Genomic DNA, 15,083 nt, shown 5'->3' with positions numbered 1-15,083 from the left:
GAGTAATAACGTGTAAATTTTGTCTGCTGTTCAGGTATCTGCCCATCTCTCATCCTCGTATTTACAAGGCTTTGCCTGAGTGCACCCTGAAACCAAGGTGAGTGGGGAATTCTTTTTGCTCTGTTCTTTTTACTTTTTTCTTTTCATCTTTTTTTTTTCCTTTATATTAAAGATTAAGAATCAAATTTGAGAATCCTTATGTGGTGTGTTTGTCTGTGTGTGTGTGTGAGTATGTGTGTGTAAGTGTGTGTGTGAGTGTCTCTCTGTGTGTCTGTGTGTGTGTGTTCTGAGCAATGTCTTCAGCAATGGATTTAAAGTCATATAATAAGCACTTTGATTTGGAACTTTAATGGGTAAGGCGGAGAGGGTTTGGGTGGAGTTTTTCCATCTGTTTTTCTCTGTTCTGTTTTCCTTTTAGGAAGATTATATAAGATGGGAGCAATTAAAATGTTCTGTTTCATTTTGTTTGTGTATGTAGGTATTTCTATGCTTTTATTGTTGTTGTTGGCCAGAGTATTAAATAATTATGGTACAAAAATTTATTTCTAAATTCTGCTTTGACATTTTTCAGTCAGCAGTTTTGTTTTAAACATTGTATGATTGCTGTCTGCCTGGTTTTGATCTTAGACGCGTAACACGCCATTGGTCAAATTTTGATGTAAAAATGTCTCCAAAGCAAAGAGACAGATTCTTCATGTGCTTGGTCTTGACGATTCTGCTGACAGGGATTCTGATGACTCGTTTTCACCCCAAGAAAGTGAAATGATGTTGAAGAAGAGGATGTAGAGACTGTGTCAGTGCCATATTTAGCTGGTGATGCAAGCACAGGTCAACAGACTGGTCATGGTAGGGTCAGAGGTGTTTGACGCTTGTGTGGTGCTCACAATTATTGCTGTTTTCCATGATGTCTGCTAAAAACCATTCATGCTTGAAACATATCAATATCACGTCAAACCTCAGCATCCGTTTTTTTCATGAACTAGAGAAAATTGCTGATGACTGGGCTGCATGGCCTGCAGTGCAGTTGTTGTTTTTTTACGACTAGTGGTTAAACAGGGCTCAAACGAGGACTCAAGCACCACAAGTCTAAAGGATGCATGAAGTTATAATTACCAGAACTGTGTAAATTCACAGCACAAACTCAGATTTAAAGAAACAGACCAGTGCACACACAACCAGATGACTTACTGAATAAGCATGGAAGCGCATCTGTTTTCAGGGGTCAGATGGGCTGTGAACAACATGATTTGATTTGACAAAATATAAAAGCTGTTTTTGATAGACTCCTGTATTTCTGCATTCCTTTTTTCACTTTATATTTTTCTTTGCTGACAGTAAGCTGAAAGCAGAGGACTGCCCACGTGAGCACCAGGCGTCTTTCAACCAGGAGTACAAGGCAGGAGACAAAGTTCCCATCTTTCCCATCAAGGTCAGTTTGGGTGTCAGGGATTGTATGTGATGGATTGCATTGTATTGTATTACTCCTTTTTTTTTGTCACAACAGATTTCTGTATGTTGAATTCAGGCTGCTCTCCCCAGGGAGAGTGCGTCGCTAAACCAAGAGCACCACCCTTTTTTTTTTTTTCTGCCTGCAATTTTGTTTGTTTTCCTATTGAAGTGGATTTTTCTATTGAATTTTGCCAGGGACAACCTTTTGTTGGCATGGGTTCATTTACTTGCGCTAAGTGCATGTTGCACATGGGACATCAGTTTATCGTCTCATCTGAATGACTGGCGTACAGACCACCACTCTAAGTCAAGTGGAGGGGGAGAAAATACTGGGATTATGGGATTCAAGCCAGTGCAATCAGATTCTCTTGCTTCCTAGGCAGACGTGTTACTTCTAGGCCAACACTCCACCATTGTTTTGCTGTATGTATGTATGTATGTAAAGTCATAGAGATATATCTGCCCACAGTGCGCAAAATGCATGAATGATCACACATACACATGAACCCACACACTCTTACACACACACACAGACACGCACACAAGCTCAGTCTTACTTTTGTAGAGGCATTGCATAAGGAGGCATCTTAAAAGAAAACATACAAGACTTACCAGCCGCCGTGGCGAAGTGGTTAGCGTTGCGGACTGATGGCTGGAGGGTTCGAATCCCAGCGGAGGTGGGTTTTTCAGCCCGTGGCCGGCTCCTACCCAGAGTTGAGTGTGCTGTGGGCTTAAATGGGGAGACTGGGACCACACAGTTGAGTGTCATCCACTTCAAGGATGCGTCTTTGGGTGTTTTGCTCTAATTACCTGACCAACACTGCAAGTGTCTGTATCTCTTGGGCCTGGTTAACACTGGGATATCATTAGGACAGAAAGCATAGAGTACAGCCTTGTCATGCAGTCCCAAACCAAAATGGACCTCCGTAGTAACATCGTCATCGTCATCCTCCTCCTCCTTCATCATCATCAGTATAAACAAAACAGTCTCAAAGTCTGTGGCCTTTCATGCCCTGCTGTCATGGTGACCTCAGTTTCGATACCCCTCCACTTGTGTGCTTGAGGCGAGTCCTGTCAATGTCTTCAGTGTCGGTAGATTCATGGGGGGCTGTTGTTTGAGGGACATGGTGGCGTTCTCCACTCTGGGAGGGACGCTCACTCAGTCTGGCTCCGCCACTAAGCCATTATTGTCGTTAGTAGGAGGCTTAGTAGGTGGTGTCCTAAGTATGTTGAATCAGAACAGGCACCACTGAACACCACCGAAGTGACTCAGCAGCAGTGCAGGGTCTCCTCTGGTGTGTGGCCTCCTGGTGACCTAACATCAATGCTTCCCTGCGGATTGCCAATGGTGGAACTGTGATGGACGAACCCAGGTGTGGGCCGTGTATGGGGGAATCTAAATGAGCGGCGTGGGAGTAATGCCACTGAAATGGTGCAGATGATGGGGCAGCAAAAAAAAACAAACAAAAAAACATGCAAGACTTGCTCTTCTTTCTGTCAGCAGTTCTCATTATCGTTTTTTATATTTCAGTGTGAGGCTGATAGGAAAAAAATCAAGGCTCTGGAATCAAACCCAAGAGATTTTGGATCATGTACTGTATATGTTCTGTGCCTTATAGGACAAACTGCCCTTCTCAGTCCATCACTTGGATTTCCGGGGTCAGTTTTTAAAGTCTCTCAAAACACGCCTTTCCTGTTGGTTTTTTTTTGTTTTGTTTTTTTATCTCATTGACTAATGTGCTTCTTGAACTTGTGCTTGGGTGGTAGAGGGTGGGGGGGCATTTGCATTTGTGTTTTTTGAGTTGTTTTTTGTTTTTTAGTGCACGTTTGTGCACACACTTGTTTGTATATGATCTTTTCTTGAATGTTTGTAAATTTATGTGTATAACTTTTATTGTAAAAGCTGCAAGCTTCCTGTCTGGGAGTTTGGAGAAACAGTCTGCATTATTATCATCATTATTATTTGATAGCCCTGTGCAGCCTTCACAAGCAGCTTGGCGTTCATGCAGTGATCAGTGTGATCATTCGCCTTCTTTTTATCTTTCCCTTCACTATGTTCCCATGTGCTTACTGATTTTTTGTTTATGTTGTCTTGTTATTTTATCTCATTTTTATGTCAGTGTTTTACACAAACCTTGGCTAGGCTCTCAACGTCTGATCGTGCATTGGGTGTTTATGCGAAAATCTGGCATTTTCCCTTTTTTTTTTCTTTTTTCTCAGCATATGTGGTGTAGCATATATGGTTGTGTTTGCACAAACTGACACCTCCTTGAAACAGAAACTGAGTGTGATGTATTGATATGATGTGAGAGGACTGTGTTGGTGGCTGTGTGCAGTTTGAGAACGGCAAGCTGTGGGTGAACGTCAGCCCAGTACAGAGGGGCGTGCTGTCTGTCTTTGACCTTTCCAAGGACCTGGGGGTAAGTGCACAGAGGACACACTCACAGCAACTTCTCCAAGTGTCTTATGGCTTTAAGCAGACATGTCTGTCAACATTTGTTGTCAATTTCTTCAAGTGTTTTATGACTTTAAGCAGACATGTCTGTCAACATTTGTTGTCAATTTCTTCAAGTGTCTTATAACTTTAAGCAGACATGTTTGTCAACATTTGTTGTCAATTTCTCCAAGTGTCATAAGGCTTTAAGCGGACATGTTTGTCAACATTTGTTGTTAATTTCTCCAGGTGTCATAAGGCTTTAAGCAGACATGTCTGTCAACATTTGTTGTCAATTTCTTCAAGTGTCTTATGACTTTAAGCAGACATGTCTGTCAACATTTGTTGTCAATTTCTCCAAGTGTTTTATGACTTTAAGCAGACATGTCTGTCAACATTTGTTGTCAATTTCTCCAAGTGTCTTATGACTTTAAGCAGACATGTCTGTCAACATTTGTTGTCAATTTCTCCAAGTGTTTTATGACTTTAAGCAGACATGTCTGTCAACATTTGTTGTCAATTTCTTCAAGTGTTTTATGGCTTTAAGCAGACATGTCTGTCAACATTTGTTGTCAGTTTCTTCAAGTGTCATAAGGCTTTAAGCAGACATGTCTGTCAACATTTGTTGTCAATTTCTTCAAGTGTCTTATAACTTTAAGCAGACATGTCTGTCAACATTTGTTGTCAATTTCTTCAAGTGTCTTATAACTTTAAGCAGACATGTCTGTCAACATTTGTTGTCAATTTCTCCAAGTGTTTTATGACTTTAAGCAGACATGTCTGTCAACATTTGTTGTCAATTTCTCCAAGTGTCATAAGGCTTTAAGCAGACATGTCTGTCAACATTTGTTGTCAATTTCTCCAAGTGTCATAAGGCTTTAAGCAGACATGTCTGATAACAATTGTTGTCAACTTCTCCTAGTGTCCCATTGCTTTAAGCAGACTTTGCCAATAATTGCTGAAAACTGTGTTCCTGAAATTCTAATTTGCACAGCATGTCTCGGCAAAACAAAACAAAACAAAAAGTGTCCTGAAGTTAGATTTGAAAAGCCCAGTTTTAATTCATCATTAATACATGTTTTATTGGTTGATTTATAATAAACTGCCATCACAGCAGTGCTTTTTTTGATAGAGTATGTTCCAGAAAATTGTGTCGTGTTCCTGATTTTATTGATTTAGGTTCCTGAAAAAAAAAAATCTGAGGTGAGCATGTCTGATTAAAGGTAAAGCACATGCAGACAACTCTGTGTTTTTGGGCAACAGGGAAGATACACATGTATGTTCTGCTTATCTGGCAGATATTGACTTCTGACTCATTGTTTGTGTTAGAAAACAAGCAACATATCTAAGAACAATTAGCAGTAAAGGAAATGGATAAATAAATAAATAAAAAGAATATTTTGTTTGCATTTGTATTTCTTTTTATCACAACAGATTTCTCTGTGTGAAATTCGGGCTGCTCTCCCCAGGGAGAGCATGTCGCTACACTACAGCACCACCCATTTTTTTGTATTTTTTCCTGCATGTAGTTTTATTTGTTTTTCCTATCGATGTGGATTTTTCTACAGAATTTTGCCAGGAACAATCCTTTTGTTGCCATGGGTTCTTTTATGTGCGCTAAGTGCATGCTGCACACGGGACCTCTGTTTATCGTCTCATCCGAATGACTAAAAATGGATAAAAATATGCATATGTTGGGTTTTTTTTCTATATAAAACAAATGCAGCAACAATGCTCATAGTTTCTAGATGACATACACATTTTTAAATCATTTTGTGCTCATTACCAAGCTGAGAGAACTGGTTGCCAGGTCTCAGTAGTGCCCCTACGGTCGGAGACTGTGGAACAGAAGAAGAAGGAGAAGAAGATGGACCACATGCATTTTGAGATCTTTGTAGAAAATAAACATCAAGAGTAAAATATATTCCCCATACTCCTGCTATCTCCCTTTCCACCTCTCTGTCTCACCCCTCCACCCCTTTGCCTATTCTTGAATTTGTCATGTATTTTTGTATTTGTATTTGTATTTCTTTTTATCACAACAGATTTCTCTGTGTGAAATTCGGGCTGCTCTCCCCAGGGAGAGCGCGTCGCTACACTACAGCGCCACCCATTTTTTTGTATTTTTTCCTGCATGCAGTTTTATTTGTTTTTCCTATCGCAGTGGATTTTTCTACAGAATTTTGCCGGGAACAACCCTTTTGTTGCTGTGGGTTCTTTTATGTGCGCTAAGTGCATGCTGCACACGGGACCTCGGTTTATCGTCTCATCCGAATGACTAGCGTCCAGACTACCACTCAAGGTCTAGTGGAGGGGGAGAAAATATCGGCGGCTGAGCCGTGATTTGAACCAGTGCGCTCAGATTCTCTCACTTCCTAGGCGGACGCGTTACCTCTAGGCCATCAATCCACATGTGACATTCAGTGCTGGACTTCAAAGAATTTAATTTTTTCACATTGCAGTTGCTGAAGCATGCAGAGAAGCGTTTTTCAGCAGGACACGGATACCAGGCCACAGTGCTTGGGGTGGAGGAGGAGGGGGGGTTGATTCACCTGTCTCTTACAGGTCAGTGTTCTCCCTTGTTTTTGTCAGAACTCATGGATTTCGATGTTTCTGAGGACTAACTTCTTCGGGTTTTTTTTAATGAGTTTGAGTATGATTTTGTGTGTTTGTCTTTGTATGCTATAGTTGGTTAGCCACTTTTAATCAGTGAGAGTCAGTATGCATTTTGTTTATATGTGTCTAAAATAGTTGTTTAGCCACGTCTCTATACGTATCTTATGATTACAGCTGCTGACATGTTTTACAAAGACGTACATGATCATTATACTGTGTATGAATGCTTTTATGACTAAGCGCGTTGGGTTACGCTGCTGGTCAGGCATCTGCTTGGCAGATGTGGTGTAGCGTATATGGATTTGTCCGAATGCAGTGACGCCTCCTTGAGCTACTGAAACTGAAACTGAAACTGTATGTATGTCTTCACCAGTTCAAGGTAGTGGGGTAACAAAATAGCAGCAGCGGTGGTGGTGATAACAGTTAACAAAATCGTCATCATCAACTTTCTTTTTTTCCATCAATGAGCATCTTATGATCCACTTTTTTTTTTTCTTTTTTTTAATGATTTATTTATTCATTTATTTACTTCTTTTTTTTTTTCTTCTTTGTTTTTTTAAGGCCTGACTAAGCATGTTGGGTTACGCTGCTGGTCAGGCATCTGCTTAGCAGGTGTGGTGTAGCATATATGGATTTGTCCGAACGCAGTGACACCTCCTTGAGTTACTGATACTGATTCTGATACTGATCCACTGTATTTCCTGGAACGAGCTCTATCTCTTATCCTTACCTAATCTCTGCTCTCAGCTCTTTCAAGTCTGGCCCTGAAACTGTCCTCTTTCCAAAGCAAGTTTTTCTTCCTCTCTTTCTGGTCCACACTGTCCCTAGCTTTCTGTTTACATGAATTTATATTTTGTCTTTCATCCCTCAGATTCAGAGCTATACATGCATGTGAATGACTGGCATGAAAGATTCAGAGCTTTATATAAGTAGTATTGTTATTATTATTATTATCATTATTATTATTGTAGTTATTGTTGTTGTTGTTGTTATCATTATCATCATTATCACTGTTATTATTATCATCTTTGTTATCTTTATTATTATCATTATCATCATCATTATTATCATTATTGTTATTGCTATTATTGTTTTTGTTATTATTATTATTATCATCATCATTGTCGCTGTTATCTGTGTCCTAGGGCAGGAGCGATATTAGTATTATTGTTATTGTATTGCTATTATTATTGTTGCTATCATCGTCATCATCATCATCATTATTATTATCATGATAATCATCATTACCGTTATCATTATTGATATCATCATCATTATTTTCATTATCATGATTCCTATTATTGTCTTCGTTGTCATCATCATCATCATGGTCATCAGTCACCATCATTGTCGTTGTCAGGCCGGAGAGAGGAAGTGAAGAAGAACCAGGTGGTGACGGGCAAGGTGACCAGCGCGTCGGACAAGGGGCTGGCACTGCGGCTGCCCGGAGACTTCCGCGGCATGGTGCCGGCCGACAGCAAGGGGGCCGACGCCTGGAAACACCTCTCCGCGGGCACCTTCATCCGCTGCCTGGTGCTGTGCTGTAAGGAGAAGGAGAACTGTGTGTTGTCGCTGAAGCTCACTCACAGGTAGGTGTTTTTTGACTCACTTGTGTAAACAAAGTGGGTCTATGTTTTAACCCGGTGTTCGGTTGTCTCTGTGTGTGTGTGTGTGTGTCCGTGTGTCTGTGTGTCCTTGGTAAACTTTAACATTGACATTTTCTCTGCAAATACTTTGTCAGTTGACACCAAATTTGGCATAAAAATAGGAAAAATTCAGTTCTTTCCAGTCATCTTGTTTAAAACAATATTGCACCTCTGGGATGGGCACAAAAAATAAAAAATGAAGCCTAATTATATGCAAACTGCATTTACTGTTATATTTATATTTTTTGTATTCTCTAAACTTGGCACTTTGATCTGACATTCTGACCCAACAACAAGAGCAGTCATTATTATCATTTTCTGTTCAAACAGGAACTTCTTCTGCTAAGCATGGAAGTTTTATTTATTTTGCAAACGTTTTGGTGCAGATAGTAAAAAAGGGAAATTACTCTGTAATTAATGCTAGGGGAGTTAATTTGCTTTAAACTGATCTTTCTCATCTTAAACATTACATTTTGAAATTATGCTCAGTACATGAAAAGCTTGGATTTTTTTTTTTTTTTTTAAGTGTGTGTCACAAGTGAGTCTTGAAGGCTTTGCCTCTCTTGTTTTATGTTGTGAATGTACAGGGTTCGCGAAAAGTCGATAAAGGACGATGTTTATTTCTGTTGGGAATATAATTATGGAATTCATGAAAAGTTTAAGGACGATGATTTTGTTGTTGTGAATGTACAGGATTCATGAAAAGTTAAGGAAGGTGTTTCTTGTTGGGAATGTATGGAATTCAGGAAAAGTTAAGGGCGATGATTTTTGTTGTGAATGTACAGAATTCACGAAAAGTTTTAAGATGATGTTTTATTTGTTGTAAATGTATGGAATTCATGAAAAGTTTAAGGATGATGTTTTTGTTGTGAATGTACGGAATTCATGAAAAGTTGAGGATGATGTTTTTTGTTGTGAATATATGGAATTCACAAAAAGTTCAGGACGATGATTTTGTTGTAAATATATGGAATTCACAAAAAGTTAAGGATGGTGTTTTTGTGTAAATATACAGAATTCACAAAAAGTGAAGAACTGCTTCATAAAAGCAGGTCTTCTTCTTCTTCATTTACTCTGTGAAGAACTGTGTTGGGGAAGCCACACAGAAGAACTGTTCACCAGATTCCTACAGGTCTGTCAGTCGTGTGTCAAAGCCTGAGTCTATTGGTCCTGAGTCCTGGCAGGAATGTTTTGATAAAATGTTTAAAAAAAAAAAAAAAATCATGAGTGGACTTTTTTTTTTTTTTTTTTTTTTTTTTTTTTGCTGCCGCATCATCTGCACCTTTTCAGTGGCACTACTCCCACACTGGTCATTCCAAGTCCTCCCTTACACAGCCACACCCAGGTTCGTCTGTCACAGTCCCAGCATCAGCAGTCCGCAGGGAACCATCAATGTTAGGTCGCAAGGAGGCCACATACCACAGGAGACCCTGCACTGCAGCCGAGTCTCTTCGGTAGTGTTCAGTGGTGCCTGTTCTGATTTAACATACTTAGGATACCACCTGCAAAGCCCCTTACTGACGACAGTAATGGCTTAGTGACGGAGCCAGACGTTGTGAGCATCCCGGCCAAAGTGGAGACTGCCACCATGTCCCTCCAGTAACAACCCCTTATGAATCTGACAGAGAGGACTTGAATTATGAAGGCTGCATAGGGCCTGCCACTTGCCTCGTATTGAAAACACAAACGGCTGTGTGAGGTACACATGCACCATGAACAGCTTGAAACATAAAATGTGTTTGAAAAATCAGTGTTTTATCCAAACATTTACTATTATTCATTTGTTGATATATATGATAGCTGTGGGTTTTCATGGTAAAAAAAAAATTGCAAGGAAATGCTTCAGGTTGTATATGAGCGGTGCTCATTACATTGGCTGCATACACCAGGGTTTGCTGAAAAATCTGTCATCATTTCATCATTCATGCCCCCAAGAAAAAACTCTACAAGTTCCCGAGCGGTCCTTCATTTTTTGTGAACCCTGTAATCTGAACGGTCATGATCAAAGCTTCATCAGTGTTTGTCAGCAGTTATGTTCATCCCTTGTACTGTGTTTTGGTCTGCTTGGCCAGTGTGCAAACCGTGCCAAACTTTTGCAGGTAGCCACCAGCTGTAGTTTGCACTGGTTTGACACAGTGGCTATGGCTATAGTTTTCACTAGTTTGACATGGTTGCTTCTGGCTGTAGTTTTCACCAGTTTGACACAGTAGCTATCAGCTATACCCCGCTCCAGCTTGACATGATCGGTGAACTTACCAAACAGGAAGTATAGGAAAGAATTCTTTTTTTTAATCTGTTTCTCTTGTGCACACAGAATAAAGTTTGTTCAGCTTTTATATTTCTTTGTGTGTGTCAGTGCGTAAGAATGTTGGATAGCGATATGTTTTGATTATGTCCTTTCTTTTTCTTTTTTTTCTTTTTCTATTTTTGTCTTTCCTTCATGTTTTTCTAATCTTTGTTCCAATCTTTCTCAGTTTGTCTTGTTCTTGTTTATGGGTGTGATTTATATTCATGTGTGTATAAGTGAGAGAGCAGCAATGTAAATGCTTTTATTTATTAACTTGTCACAGGTCGGAAGAAGAGCTGAAGACAATACAGAAGTTACAAAAGAAAGAAAGGAAACGGCAGCATTCAGAAAGCAAAGATGGTGGCAATAAAGAAGATGGCAGAATCACAGAGGGTGAACCCAGTCCCAAGAAACGTCGAAAATCTTCAGAAAATGAAGGCAGCCCCAGCAAGCACCTTAAGTCAGAGTCTGACTTTGAGGTAATTCAACGTATTTTCACTCACTTTGAACGATGTTGAATGTGTAATTGTGTGTGTGTGTGTGTGCGTATGTGCTTGCACATTCATGTATGTAGATAAAATGGGGATATACAGAGTAGGAATCAATTAGAACAGTAGAATCAACATTCAGTAAATAATGAAATAAATCATTAGTGGGTTGTTTTTTTGTTGTTGTTTTTTTAATAAACAGACTGTGAAAAAGGAACCCAGCAACCTGTGTACCACAGACACAGTAAACATTTTCTGAACTTAATCTTTAACACATTCAGTCTTTCAGATCATGGGGTCTTCAGCATATGCATTTCATGTTCCGCATTTGTGTACACATGATCTGCACATCTGTTGACATGATAGATCAGTATAAAAATATTTTTTAAATTAAATAAATAAATAAAAGATAAAAAATCTCCACCTTTAAAACCCACCAGCTACTGAACCCAGGACATAAAGACAGAAAATCCAACGCTTTAACCACTCAACTGTTGCCTCCATGGCTGGAAGACCTGTGCAGGGCGGGAACATCTCTCAACCCTTACAGGTCAAAGGACCTACCCACTGCCCTCACAACCTGTCATCGTTTGAGGTTCAAACCTCTTATGTGATTGTGTTGCAGACCACAGTGCCAGCCCCTATCCTGTCGGACAGTGAGAGGGGCGGCAGTGCAGAGGAGGCAGCCACAGACCGGTGTCTGAGTGTGTCCAGTGGCTTCCTGTGGGACCAGGCTGCTGACACCCCTGTTGGCACCCAGTCTGACAGCGACGAGGAGGACGATGATGACGAAGAGGAAGAGGAGGGGGGAGATAAAAAAGTGAGTGGGACTCTTTTTCTTTTGGTGCTTTTTTATATATATATATATGCTGTCTTTCTGTGTCTCTCTGTGTCTGTTGGTTTGTCTCTCATGTGTGTGTCTCTCTCTCTCTCACACACACACACACACACACACACACACACACACACAGAGTCTCTCTCACTTTCTTTCTTTCTCTGTCTCTGTCTTTTACATGACATACATTTTATACTTTCTTGACCTGGATTTAAGATATATTTGAGAGTTGTTCATTCCATGCAAATTTTTAATTGACCTATGCTTATTTTGATTTACCATATTATTGTTATCAACAAATCCAAGTGAAGCAGGTGTGTGCATTTAGTGTGTGAGTGGAGTATATACAGTGCACCAAGCTGCACAGTGCATGATTATGCGCTGTATTAAAAAAAATATATTCATTCTTAGTACTGATTTTAATTTTGCAGTCTGTCACTGTCTTTCTTGCACAGGTGATTAAGCATGGAAAGCTTAAAACCAGTGAGGGTGCAAAGACGGCAAGTGGTGTTAAGGTATGTATCTGCTGTTGTTGTTTTTTTGATTTCTTTCCCCTTTATATCTTTTGATAAACACATGTACAAACAATCCATTCACACACAAGCCTATGGAGAGATGGACTAACAAACTACACACACACACACACGCATGCACACACGCACATGCATGTGTGATCAAACATACGAACACACGTAAACACACAATAAACAAAAAATCAAAACAAACAACAACAAAAAACTACACACGAAAATTTACTGATGAAAGACGTGCGTGACGATGAACACACATAAACACACAATAAACAAACAGACAAACAAACAACACACAAACGCACACACAAATTTAGCGATGCAAGACGTTCGTGACGGTTGTCGTTGCCATGTGTAGGGCTTGACGAAGGACTACCCACACCAAAACATAACGAAAAAAACACACACACAAATTTAGCAATGCAAGATGTGCATGACGGTTGTTGTTACTGTGCAGGGCCTGATGAAGGACTACCCACACCAAAACATACCCAAAAAAAAACCACACACAAAAATTAGCGATGCAAGACATGAGTGACAGTTGTTGCCGTGTGCAGGGCCTGACAAAGGACTACCCACCCCAAAACAAAAACACACACACACACACACAAATTTAGTGATGCAAAACGTGCATGATGGTTGTTGTTGCCATGTGCAGGGCCTGACAAAGGACTACCCACACCAAAACAAACACACACAAAAATGTAGCAATGCAAGACATGCATGACGGTTCTTGTTGCCATGTGCAGGGCTTGACAAAGGACTACGCACACCAAAACATACCCAAAAAAAACCCACACATACAAAAATTTAGCGATGCAAGACATGCATGACGGTTGTTGCCAGGTGCATGCCCTGACGAAGGACTTCCCACACCAAAACAAACACACACACACACACACACACAAATTTAGTGATGCAAAACGTGCATGATGGTTGTTGTTGCCATGTGCAGGGCTTGACAAAGGACTACCCACACCAAAACATACAAAAAAAAAAACCCACGCACACACAAATTTAGCGATGCAAGACATGCATGACGGTTGTTGCCAGGTGCATGCCCTGACGAAGGACTTCCCACACCAAAACAAACACACACACACACACAAATTTAGCGATGCAAAACGTGCATGATGGTTGTTGTTGCCATGTGCAGGGCCTGACAAAGGACTACCCACACCAAAACAAACACACACAAAAATGTAGCAATGCAAGACATGCCTGACGGTTCTTGTTGCCATGTGCAGGGCTTGACAATGGACTACCCACACCAAAACATACCAAAAAAAAAACCCACACATACAAAAATTTAGCGATGCAAGACATGCATGACGGTTGTTGCCAGGTGCATGCCCTGACGAAGGACTTCCCACACCAAAACAAACACACACACACACACACACAAATTTAGCAATGCAAAACGTGCATGATGGTTGTTGTTGCAGTATGCAGGGCCTGACAAAGGACTACCCACACCAAAACATACCAAACAAAAACCCACACACACAAAAATTTAGCGATGCAAGACATGCATGACGGTTGTTGCCAGGTGCATGCCCTGACGAAGGACTTCCCACACCAAAACAAACACACACACACACACACACACACAAATTTAGCGATGTAAAACGTGCATGACGGTTGTTCTTGCTGTGCACAGGGCCTGACGAAGGACTTCCCACACCAAAACAAACACACACACACACACACACACAAATTTAGCAATGCAAAACGTGCATGATGGTTGTTGTTGCAGTATGCAGGGCCTGACAAAGGACTACCCACACCAAAATAAACACACACACACACACAAATTTAGCGATGCAAGACGTGCATGATGGTTGTTGTTGCCATGTGCAGGGCCTGACGAAGGACTACCCACCCCAAAACAAAAACACACACACACACACACACAAATTTAGTGATGCAAAACGTGCATGATGGTTGTTGTTGCCATGTGCAGGGCCTGACAAAGGACTACCCACACCAAAACAAACACACACAAAAATGTAGCAATGCAAGACATGCCTGACGGTTCTTGTTGCCATGTGCAGGGCTTGACAAAGGACTACCCACACCAAAACATACCAAAAAAAAACCCACACATACAAAAATTTAGCGATGCAAGACATGCATGACGGTTGTTGCCAGGTGCATGCCCTGACGAAGGACTTCCCACACCAAAACAAACACACACACACACACACACACAAATTTAGTGATGCAAAACGTGCATGATGGTTGTTGTTGCCATGTGCAGGGCTTGACAAAGGACTACCCACACCAAAACATACCAAAAAAAAACCCCACGCACACACAAATTTAGCGATGCAAGACATGCATGACGGTTGTTGCCAGGTGCATGCCCTGACGAAGGACTTCCCACACCAAAACAAACACACACACACACACAAATTTAGCGATGCAAAACGTGCATGATGGTTGTTGTTGCCATGTGCAGGGCCTGACAAAGGACTACCCACACCAAAACAAACACACACAAAAATGTAGCAATGCAAGACATGCCTGACGGTTCTTGTTGCCATGTGCAGGGCTTGACAATGGACTACCCACACCAAAACATACCAAAAAAAAAACCCACACATACAAAAATTTAGCGATGCAAGACATGCATGACGGTTGTTGCCAGGTGCATGCCCTGACGAAGGACTTCCCACACCAAAACAAACACACACACACACACACACAAATTTAGCAATGCAAAACGTGCATGATGGTTGTTGTTGCAGTATGCAGGGCCTGACAAAGGACTACCCACACCAAAACATACCAAACAA

At 40.8% G+C, this 15,083-nt stretch overlaps 1 protein-coding gene across 1 annotated transcript in view; it reads left to right on the top strand.

Moving 5' to 3' along the window:
* Positions 1-15,083, top strand: part of LOC143275597 (protein RRP5 homolog) — a 59,623-nt gene that overhangs the window by 33,297 nt on the left and 11,243 nt on the right. Inside the window, exons 28-35 of the mRNA XM_076579822.1 lie at positions 35-97; positions 1,336-1,429; positions 3,786-3,869; positions 6,346-6,448; positions 7,860-8,088; positions 10,716-10,911; positions 11,546-11,740; positions 12,211-12,270. Coding sequence (XP_076435937.1) covers positions 35-97; positions 1,336-1,429; positions 3,786-3,869; positions 6,346-6,448; positions 7,860-8,088; positions 10,716-10,911; positions 11,546-11,740; positions 12,211-12,270 — 1,024 coding nt within the window. The remainder of the gene's footprint in view (positions 1-34; positions 98-1,335; positions 1,430-3,785; positions 3,870-6,345; positions 6,449-7,859; positions 8,089-10,715; positions 10,912-11,545; positions 11,741-12,210; positions 12,271-15,083) is intronic.

Source organism: Babylonia areolata, chromosome 2, assembly GCF_041734735.1.
Source record: "Babylonia areolata isolate BAREFJ2019XMU chromosome 2, ASM4173473v1, whole genome shotgun sequence".
Taxonomy (NCBI): Eukaryota; Metazoa; Mollusca; class Gastropoda; order Neogastropoda; family Buccinidae; genus Babylonia; species Babylonia areolata.
Note: the sequence above shows the minus strand (reverse complement) of the source record. Positions and strands in the feature narration are given on the sequence as shown.